The sequence below is a fragment of the Lactuca saligna genome, chromosome 5 (assembly GCF_052625555.1).
Source record: "Lactuca saligna cultivar CGN05327 chromosome 5, ASM5262555v1, whole genome shotgun sequence".
NCBI lineage: Eukaryota > Viridiplantae > Streptophyta > Magnoliopsida > Asterales > Asteraceae > Lactuca > Lactuca saligna.
In genome coordinates, this window is record NC_136421.1 from 245,376,840 (window position 1) to 245,388,162 (window position 11,323).

The 11,323-nt window shown below is 37.8% G+C and overlaps 1 protein-coding gene across 2 annotated transcripts; it reads right to left on the reverse strand.

The window, feature by feature from the left end:
- Window positions 1–600: 600 nt before the first annotated feature.
- Window positions 601–4,575, reverse strand: LOC145047210 (sucrose synthase-like). 2 transcript variants are annotated; one of them, XM_078995450.1, is made up of 11 exons: window positions 4,432–4,575; window positions 3,872–3,999; window positions 3,668–3,791; window positions 3,437–3,588; window positions 3,151–3,343; window positions 2,639–3,070; window positions 2,109–2,566; window positions 1,818–2,042; window positions 1,180–1,743; window positions 964–1,102; window positions 601–878 (listed from the first exon to the last, which is right to left on the reverse strand). In XM_078995450.1, the coding sequence occupies exons 2-11, from the start codon at window positions 3,967–3,969 to the stop codon at window positions 846–848; spliced, it is 2,418 nt and encodes an 805-aa protein (XP_078851576.1). In that variant the 5' UTR covers window positions 3,970–3,999; window positions 4,432–4,575; the 3' UTR covers window positions 601–845. The 2 variants fall into 2 exon arrangements, with proteins under 2 accessions (XP_078851576.1, XP_078851577.1); XM_078995451.1 differs by lacking the exon at window positions 4,432–4,575 and adding an exon at window positions 4,169–4,293.
- Window positions 4,576–11,323: the final 6,748 nt, after the last annotated feature.

The window sequence follows — 11,323 nt, forward strand, 5'->3', positions numbered from 1 at the left end:
GTTATATCTTGTTATTTATTATATATAGAAATTAATATACAATTTATACAACTTAAGACGGTCTACAACATTATCAATTAATTAGAAATAACCAATATTTTGTTTTGATGCAGCATTGTTCATGTATAAAAAAGTTCTAATATATGTTGTTTAATGTGATAATTGGAGTATGGGCTAAATGTTGGTATTGGACTCTATTTGTGGACTTTAGACCGTGTTGGGGTGAAGCAGGGAAGGAAGTATAAAAGGCCAGAAGCTGGAGGTTGCTAAGTGAAAATGTTAAGGTTCATGTATTTTGTGTAATGACTATGAGAGTGAAAGTACTCATTAGTTCTCATTCATTTGTCTCACATATCGTCTCTCATTTTCTCGTTCGAATCTCTATGATTCCTGATTAGGGTTTCCATAACTTAAGGCTTACACAATGTAATCTTTATGTTTCTTTTTGGTTCTTAGTTGATTCAGACTAGTTTCAGTGAGAGTTGTACATGAGAGTTTGTTTAGTTTTGATTTTATTCTTTTGGTTAGAATATGAAGAGTTTGGTAGTAGTTTATATTGAGAAACAAATCGTTGTTCTTGTTTGATTTTAGTATTTCAAGTTATATAAAATTATTTTTTTTTTTTTTAAAAAAAAAAAATCATTACAAATTGGAATTGAAGGCCAATGCAAGGCAGGAGTCGATTACACAGATGGTTGGCAATGAAATAGGAATGAGGGAAACTAAACTAACACACACATAAACTCTCTAAAACAAAATACAAAAAGCCTTTCAAACTGCTCTCTTCACTTTATTATTTAATTCCTCAAAACCTGAGCTTGACCACCAGATTGCACCTCGCTTACTCATTCATCAACAGCCAAAGGAACAGATTCCGCCTATAAAGAAAAACACCAAACACAAATCATTTCCATCTCTACTACATTCATTACTAGTAATATTATTTTTAATCCATACACTTACCAGTTTGCGATATTTTAGAGCATAAAACATTTCAAGATACCGACGGATCTCAAGCCTGTCAAGCTTCGACACGTGTTTCCAGAATCCATACACTCCAGCAAGCGTCAATAGCCTATCTGAGTAGATCTGCCACGTGTATCTGTCATTTAGAAAAAAGGGTTAATTACTAGTTTAGTTTAGTGGTTAACTAAAGAAAAGAAAGGGACATGATCTTACTTCTCCTGGATCCGCTGCTCCGCACCCTTGGAAATGGCTTCCCAATGAGAAGGGTCGGATTTGGACTTCTCAAAGAACTTCACCAGAAGCTCTGTCACCTGGTCTCCATGATACGGGTCGATATGAAACCCGGATTTCCCATGAACAATGATCTCCGCCGGACCACCGTGAAGCGTTGCGAATGTCGGCAGCCCACACGTCATGGCCTCCACCACCGTCAGCCCAAAAGCTTCATAAAACGCCGGCTGAATGAAAGCGCCTCTCGTATCAGCAATCACACGATACAACTCGCCGTTTCGAACCCGGTTCATCTGTGAAGAAATCCATCTAAACTGGCCGTTGAGCTTGTACTCCTCGATTAAATCGTACATCTTCTTCATCTGAGCTTGCTCTTCCAGATCCTTCGATTGCTTCCTCCGGTCACCACCGACCACCACCAGATTCACAAGCTCACGAAGCCGATCGTTTTTCGCGTACCACTCCACAAGTCCGGTCAAGTTCTTCACATTGTCCAACCTCGCCATTGTGAACAGAATCGGCTTGTTCTTGTCTTTCAAAACACATCTGTAACATTCATTCAAATCATCAATTCCAAAATTAAAATTAAAAAAAAAAAAAAGGAGAAATGCAAAACGTACAAGTGTTCTTCGTTCTCGACGGAACTGAAGAGGAGTTCATCGATTTCAGGGTGGAGCGCCGTGAGCCTCTTTTCTTTCTCGCTGTAAGAGTAGTAGATCCCCATATCAGCACCGGGTGAAACGATGTTGAATTTAGGGTCAAAGACGTCGATTCCATGAACGACTCTGTATAATCCAGGCATTGTGAAAGCTGTATGACTCTCATACTGTCCGACTGTATCCTTACTGAAAACAAAATCAAAATTAGTAAAGGGAGATCAACAATACTGACGAGAATATTTGTCTTTTTACCTTCCGGCGATTTCCTGGAAGGTACTGGTGATGATGAAGTCGGTGTGATTCATGGCGATAAGATCAGCGGTAAACTGAGAAGAGAAATGATATTTCTCATCGAAGTTCTTCCAGTAGATATCAGAATCAGGGTATTTGGTTTTCTCGAGGGCATGAGCGATTGTGCATTGTGTGACCCCCAATTTGTGAGCGAGCAAAGAGGCGACGAGGTTTCCCTCACTGTAGTTTCCGATGATCAAATCGGGTTTCGCCTGCAACTCGGCGGTGACTTCTTTGGCGACATCCTCAGTGAAAGTCTCGATGTATGGCCACACCTCAAAACGAGAGATCCATTTGCGAAGAATACCTTTTTCGTTTCTAAATGGAACTCGAAGAATATGAGAATGCTCTGCTCCGAACACCTTCTCAAGTCGCTGCCCGCAGGTGGTTCCGACGGCGTCAGGGAGGAGCCTTGTCACCTGTTCATCGTAACATCGATTAAGTATAGAAAATTTTGAAAGAAGGGAAAAAAAAAAAAAAAAAGGACTTACGATGAGAATACGGGGAACAATATCAAGTCCTTGCTCTTTAATCCTCTTGAGCATCTCACGTTCTAAAGCAGGAACTTGATCGAGAATGTAAACAACTTGACCACCGGTGTCGGGGTATCCTAAAACGTTTTCCTGAGCGAAGTAACCATGGGGAGAAAGAATAACGACGTTGAAAACCATAGGGATTCTTCCAAGAAATTTCTCGAGGGTGCATGCATCAGGAGCTTCGAGCAGATCGAGTAGCATATGGATCATCTCCATGACACCTTCTGCTTTAGCACCCCAACCTCTCTCCAATCCGATCTCTTGGAACTTATGTTCAAATTCAGAGAATGGAGTGGTGGCATCGAGTGTCGATAGGTATTCTGATGCTTTCCTTAACACAGATTGAAGAGCATTCAGGTTTTGGATTCTGTCATTCAGCATCATCGTCTGCAAATCAGAAAAACTCAGTACAGAACTTTAATCAAACAAGTGAATTAAGAAGAAATTTAGGGATTTGAGTGTGATACCTTGCCCTTACAGGCATGTGTACGGAGGAAATCGAGAAGCGGATGCATGCTGTCTTTGTCGTGAAACATTTTAGCAGAGAGGTGGCGATTAAGGAACTCAACGCCATTCCCGATGGACTTGGTTAGGGTTGGCCGGGGGAAAGATGCAGTGAAAGGTTCGAAGTCCAATTCGAGTACGAAGTTGCCATTGGAGCTGCGTTGGATCAGAAATGGTATAAACATGTTCAAAAGAAACAGAGGAAAGAGGCGAATTTATTGGTGAAACTGAAAGGATAACGATACTTACGATCCATTAACGAGTTCTTCTTTGAAGTGAAGATACTCTGGAACAGTTAATTCTTCAACGACCAGTACATTCACATTTACTCTTACATATTCCCAAACACCAGGTCTGAGACGAATAGCAAGTGCAACCCATGGAGGTGACACTATTGCTTCCTGTCAATTAAAAAATCAGAGGATCAATCGGATGCATGATAATTGTCGTTTAATTTTGTGAGTTTATTCGATGATATACCTGTGTGGATTTGAGAACTTCATGAAAGGCACCATCATGAAGTTTGGTATCCTCCTTGCAGATTGCATCAAACTCAGCCATGAGTTGGTGAGGCTTCAGTATTCCTTTTCCATGGCTCTCGATCCTTGATAATATCAGATTATAACCAAAATTAATCATTCGAAAAATTATGTCTACGAAGATGAACCAGAAAGCAGAACATACCTTGAAAGAACCATTAGGATTTCATTACGATGAGTTGCGAGGGTTGAATCCAGACGCTCTCGCAGACTGTAAACACGGGTGAAAACTTTTTCCGCCATGATCGGCCGCAAAATCAGAAAGGTTTTCAACTGCAAGAGAAGGAAGGATTTAGATGATCTGGTTACTAAAATACAGAGGAATTAAATTTGTAGAAGAAACAACAATCCAGGTGTCTATTGTTTATTGATACACGAGTACATATGCTTCTAGAGACGAATGATTATTCAAGTAAGAAAAACGAAAGATAGTCAATGGCACCTGGCATTGTTTACTGATATAAAATTCATTCTATTACTAATTCTACCCTAAATCGAAGTATGAAGTTGATAGATTCAATGAATCCTACTATGAAGTTATCTGCAAAAATCGAGCCACATTACATAGCAGAGAAATCAAAAGCAACTAAAAATTGATTCGATCATCGTGATGAAGATGTGTGCTAATGTTGAGGAAAAAAGTAGAGAAAACAAAAAAGGAAATAAAGTAGTTTCCATCATCCTGACCAAGTACATACATCATACCTTTTAACTTGGTTTTCAACAGAACAGCAAAGTGGACGAAATTGACAATGGAGAAAAAGGGATGAACGGAAGGATAGAGATGAGAAGACAAGTAAGGAAATTGTGTGATTTTATAGGCAAAGAAAGAAGAAAGTGAAAATTCTTTCAACCCTTTTTTTATTTAATTTCTTTTTCGTACACCTTTGTCGACAATATTAACAACACCACCACCTTCCTTATTGACTTATTTACAAACGTACCACACCACACCTTCAGTTTTACTTACATCGTAATTTTCGCTCAAGGAAATCATTAATTTCTTGAAAAAGTGAAAGCACACAGATACTGTATGTACACAAAAACTATAATCCCATTTTACAAATAAAACCAGGGGCGGAATCGGAACTATGTACGTCCAAAGTCTTCATGAATGATGTGGGTCCAGTAATCGAGTTAAACTTCAAAAAGGCTAAACGCCCAAATTACGTCCAAAGGTCTTCAACTCTTCATGAATTATGTGGGCCCAGTTAAATGCAGCAAGCGTATCCTATATTTGAGCCACCGATTACGACATTACGTCCAAAAAGTCTACCCACCGGTTTTTACTACATTTTTAATTGAACCGGTACGGGTATGGTTATTGGTTTCCGGTTCGATTGTAGGATTAATTGGTTTTTATAATTTTTCATTTTCTTTTTATTTTCTTATTCATACATACATATATAAATCACGAATTTGACGTTTACAAATTCAAACATTAAAAATACATATAAAAATAAGTTGTTAATTAATTTAAATAGATTAAAACAACACATAACCATAAGTTTAGTGTTTTACATCAATCTATATATGTTAAAAACAAAATAAAGTATAATAGCGAAACAAAATATAGTTTTTGATGAATATAAACACATCAAAAAGCTTTATAACATCTATCATATGTTTTTATTTAGAGAAAACTAAATAGATTTGAAAAAAATAACGAAAATTTATTATGCAAATGATTCTTTTCTATGTATTTTTATTTGGTTTACTAGTTCAACCAATTTATTTTTACCGATTCAACCGGGTTTTTCTAAAAACTGATTGGTTCAATCAGGTTCAGAAATCGACGTAAAATCGGTGATAGTTGAACTATTCACTCTCCCGATTCCCGGTCCAACCAGTTCGACCGGCCGATTCTAACCGATTTTAAAAACATGGGTTACAACTTACAAACACCCATTTATTAGAATTATAAGAAATATAAATACATATTCATTGAAGTCCCCTGTGGGTTTGACATGGAATCATAAGGAGTTTGACATGGAATCATAAGGAAATTAGAAAGTTTGTTCAAACATGGTTTGTGTAAAATGAAATAAATATTTTTTATTTAAATTAAAATATTTTATGGCCAATGTTTAATTGAGTATACATAGTGTATAAGTCATTATCTGTCTAATTTATTAAATTTTATTTCCATGTATGTATCGTGTTAATTTTGGTATCAAAATTTGAACATGAACACACCACAATACAACATTGGTTTTTTTATACAGGACGACACGAACATGAATTCTAATTTCTATTTCGTTTCAAATTTGTTTCGTTTCGTGAATTTTCATGGCGTCGTGTCAACTTTAGCTGCCTATAGACTCGTATTGTAAGAACCTAAAAATTTTGATAAATTTTTTATTTTAAAAAGCAATAGTTTCCAACTATCAAGTTGTTCCAAAAACATTTGCATTATACAATAAAAACAATCAGAGTAATAATATCCAAAAAAATGCAGAAAATCATGAGGGGGGATGTTGTGTTATCACGTTGGGCCCTTCCTTTTAGTACCGAAAGTACCTGAAACCATAAATATAAACTGTAAGGAGAAGGCTTAGTGAGTTTCCTTAAAGTACAACATACCAAACATACAATATGGACCCCACCCTTGGGTATATTTCAACCCAATAAACAAATATGGGTCCCGTTCTCGTGTATATTTCAACCTAATAAACAAACAGGGGCCTTGTCCTGGGGTATACATCAACCCAATAAACAAATATACATCGCGCCCTAGGGTATATTTCAACCCGAACATGCCAAAATGGGCCCCTTCCTAGGGTGTATTTCAACGCAGCATACATTAGTGGCCCCACCCAATAGTATATTTCAGCTCGAACATACAAAACACACATATCACATAATAAGTAGCATTCTATATGTAATGCATGGTTCCTGGTACGCACTTAACTCATTTATTTACTTATTTTGTAAGAGGGACTTGACGAGTTGGTGGCCCTAACTCGTCGAGTAGAGGGCAATTTCTACGCGAGGTTTAAGTTATCTACTCGACGAGTCAAGAGCCCTTGAATCGACGAGTAGCTCGGCCAGAGTGAAACTCTAATTTCGGGGTTTTGCACCCTATTTAAGCTCCTTAACCCCACCTCTTTGGTCTCATTTCCAGCCTCATTATCCTAAACCCTAATCCACAAAACCCTAGAGTTTTCTTTGAGAGTGTGAGCTATTTGAGTGATCTTGGTGTGTTTTTGAAGCTTGTGGAAGAAGAAGAAGATAGAGGGCTCAATAAGGGAAGAGTAGATCTAGAAACTACACTTCATTTGCTACATTTTCTAGTAATCAAGCTTCTACCTTGACTTGTGATTCATTAGATCTCTTTATGTCCTCTTTATGTGGGTTTTTGGTCCAAGATTGATAGCTTTTGGGAAATGATCGACCCAAGTGGGTATTCTTCCAGATCTAGTGCCTAGAGGGGTTGTGATGACATAAAGGTGCAAACTTTATGCCATTAGAGCCCCCATGCAAGCTCTAAGGATGTAATTATGGCCTTTTGAACTCAAAAAGGCCATACATGGAAGCAAGCTCGAGACTTTACGTCTTCAACTCGTATCGAGGCACTAGATTTGGGTTGTTATGATTTGGTTTGGGATATTACGGCTTTTTGGACAATATTTATGTCCTAAAAGAATTTGGGTTTTAGCTAAACCCTCCAAGAAGGGCTATCAACGGGTAAAGTTGGAAACCTTACCCTTAGAAAGATTATTTCTAGTGAACAAGCGAAATATGGACTTTGGATCTAGAAATCAAGGGCTTAATCTGTTAAGATGGCCAAGCAGACAAAGGGACTCGTCGAGTCCATAAGGGAACTCGACGAGTCGGGTCGTGTTGTCCCGTTACAGTTAAGGTGGAACTTGACAAGTCTGTAGAGGGACTCGGCGAGTTGATCTGCCAAGTCGCAACTAAGAATAGCTCAATAGGACTCAACGAGTTGGAGGAACGACTCAGCGAATTGAGTCATGATTCCAGGAGTCTCTGACTTAAAGAGCTCAACGAGTTGAAAGGTTGACTCGGCGAGTTAGTCAACCAAGAATTTTGACTTTGACCAGAGCGTTGACTTTGACCACGGGTAAAATGCTCATTTTACCCTTAGAAGGATTTTCAGTTTTTGACTAAATGTCTTTGTGAATGTATAGCCAGGGAGTCGTTGGAGTATCCATCAAAGATTCCTCACTCGAGTTATCAGCAACCAGTTTGATAGGTGAGTTTTCCTCCAGTAGGAACGGGTCGAAGGCACCAATGTCGGCCAGTTTATCTATGCTAGCATATACCGGACTTTGGTCCGATGTCGGGGTTATCCCGATGTAGATTATATGTTTCCGGACATCGGTCCGATGTCGGGGCTGTCCCGAGAAGTGTATATGTATGCTTGATGTCTTTGTTATTGATGCATGTTATGTGTTATGTGTTTCGGGCCTAGATCCGATGCCGGGGCAGGCCGATGTATGTTAGCTTATATGTTATGTATTAGGTGTTCTGGGCCTCGGTCCGATGTCAGTGCAAGCCCGATGTATGTGATATACTTATGTTATCTGCTTATGTTATGTGCTTATGATATGCGATATGTTTTGTATGTGGGGGCAAGCCCGATGTCGGGGGAGGCCCGATGCCAGACGTGGTCTGATGCCGGGGTGAGCTCGATGTTGGGCAGGAGTCCGATGTCGGGTTCATCCCGATGCAGTTGGGCGGAGTCCCAAAGTTTATGTTATAGGTTATGTGTATGGTAAGTGGTAGTTTAGGGAGCTCACTAACCTTCGTGCTTATAGTTTTCAATTTTGGTTTCAGGTACTTCTACTAGCAAAGGGAAGGGCTCAGGATGATCGCATGACACACACCACCGTTTCTAGCCTGGGATATTTACTCTGATATATGATATGAGATTTTTGATACATTGACACTTGTTGTGATATTTTTGAGATACATGGTTTATGATTTTTCTATGGTAATGATGTTTATGGTTTTTTTAATGATTTAAAAATGAAATTTTTGGACCATGTTTTTGGGATGTTTCACTACATAACCGAATAATGGGCCGCCATTGGCACCTTCGACCCACGGATACAGTGATGAAACTCACCTGGCGTGTAACAACCCAAAATTCAGATAAAAGTTTTCATTTAATATTCAGAAATCACAATCATATTTTTTCCCAATATTTCATTATATAAACTTTTTTCTATAAGATCAGAGTATCTAAAACAAGAAATTAAATATGGAATATTAGAGAGTGTCTGTTGCGCCATCAAGTCTCGCCCTTGCCCTTAGACCCCAAAGTACCTGAAACATCAAACAAATTGTAAGCAAACGCTTAGTGAGTTTCCCAAAATAAACAAACATATAACTACATAATACCATGCATCATACCTATAGGATTGTCATAGACTCCCTCCATGACATTCACCCGGAATGCCATGCGCTACCTCTATGGTCTTACACTCATGGGTCATGGACACCCCCATGGTCTTTGTGACAACCCGATATTTCGAGACAATGAAATATAACATCAGTCAAATATAGGTAAAAATTAAACCTTCCTAAAATCTTATTTGGGTTAAATAAAGTGGTAGGAATCGTATCAAGGTTTTCGTACATATAAAGAACCCTAGAATCTGAGTTATAACGAAGAAGTTATGACCAACCGAAGATTCTCGGCAAAACCGGCAACACTGATAGACGTAAAACGCGAAGTTTCAATACAATAATTTTTATCCTTAGATATTTAAATGAAAGTTTTAGATATCATCAAACCGTAAACGTACATAAAAAGAACGTCTAAATCTGACTTCGTATTAGGAAGTTGTGATTTTTCTAAGTTATAGATATAACAGTAGACAGCTAAAAACACGAAATAGAGATCGAGAGACTTTTAGCTGACACAATCTAAATGAGAATCGAAGGGCTCAACAATACTAGCGCAACGGTAAAAAGTCTGACGAAAACGGACGTCGGATGAAGAAGTTATGGAACTTTAACGGACTTTTCCTGTCCCGGCCTATTAAAAATATAATATTAATAATAAAGTCAAACTAGCCGACGGAGTCTAAATGAAAGTTGTAGATCGTAGTCTCACCTTCGTGTGGATATAAAGAACGTCGAAAACAGAGTTCATATGAGAAAGATATGAATTTTTGAAGTTTACTAATTAATTAAAATATAAATTTAATTAAGGCCCGGTATTATCCGAAGAACGAGTCAGCGGTCCGATCCCCGGTACGCCCAGCGTACTCGGATGCTAGGCTCCGATTCGTCCACGTCGCTCCGATGTTTCGACCAAGGATGCGCTCATGCATGACGCATGAGTACGCAGCACGTACTCTCGTACGCCCCGCGTAACGAGACCTCTCAGACCCCTATAAATAGAGATGCGAGGGTGCCTGCCAAATTTGCTAATTTCCTTCCTTTCTCGTGCCGAAGCTCTGCGTTTCAACCCTCGGAGTCATCCCAAAGGCCCGGTTTTCATATCCAAGGTGGGAAGAAAGTTTTACACTCCCGAGACTCCCGAGATTTCCCGAGAATCTCGAGAGATCTGCTTTCTCGAATAGAAGTTTTGCTCGGTTTTCGTCACGCTTTCTTCAATCAATCAAGTGAGTTCATACCCCTATAAACTACACTTTTAAATGTTTTATAAATACTTTTATATGTTTTTAAGGGGGTAATACAAGTTAAATACTCGATTATTGTCGTGTGTTATATAATAAAGTTCATTATACGCTTTTTATCAACGGGATAATAGGTGGTTTATAACAATTATAGGGAAACTTTCACATGAAAAATATATCACGATAACATCATAACTTTTGATATGTAAAGGGTTGTTTTATATATATATATATATATATATATATATATATATATATATATATATATATATATATATAAATCAAATACATTGCTTATACGATATGTATATGTGTCCATCTTTGGTACTACAAACATACGATTATTTTGGCACGAAAAACATCAATATTATGGGATACTTGTTGTTAATAAATCAATCATATGGGATTCATAACTAGTATACAAATGGATTTACTACAAGTTTAGCAGTTTTACTAAACATATTACTTCAAATGACTTTCTTAAACGTTTTTACATGATTAAAGCTCTTTATCAAACTGTCTTACACACTGTAAGCTTCCTTTCAAACTCGGTTACAAAGGTGTTTTCAAACAGTGGTTTTCCGTGTACTTAAACTGTCTTATCAAACAAAATACTTTCAATCGTTTTATAAACTGACATCAAGTTACAAATTCTTTATTAGACTTTTCAACAGTTTTACAAAACTTCTTTTATGCTTTTATATTATAAATTGCATGCCTCTATATGTATAGTTATATAAGAAATGTTTGAAAGACTTAGGAAGACTATCCACCCTATTTCCTTTTCCTCGATTTGGATGTGGTCTGGTGGGATATCGGGTACCCGTCCAAAGGTCGTTTAAATATTAGTTATATATATCATGTGTACATATATAGTCATAAATGTTCGATCAGTTAATTATGTTCTGACGCTCTTAGGTAGCAAGGGTGTATAAATCTACTTGGACACTCATCAATTACATTTTAGTAAACTATTATAGGAA

Coding starts and splice junctions, on each gene's coding strand:
- LOC145047210 (XM_078995450.1), bottom strand. CDS start 3,969: ATGGCGGAAAAAGTTTTCACCCGTGTTTACAGTCTGCGAGAGCGTCTG. Junction 2,567..2,638: donor TTGTTCCCCGTATTCTCATC/GTAAGTCCTTTT, acceptor TACGATGAACAG/GTGACAAGGCTCCTCCCTGA. Junction 2,043..2,108: donor TTCCAGGAAATCGCCGGAAG/GTAAAAAGACAA, acceptor TTTTGTTTTCAG/TAAGGATACAGTCGGACAGT.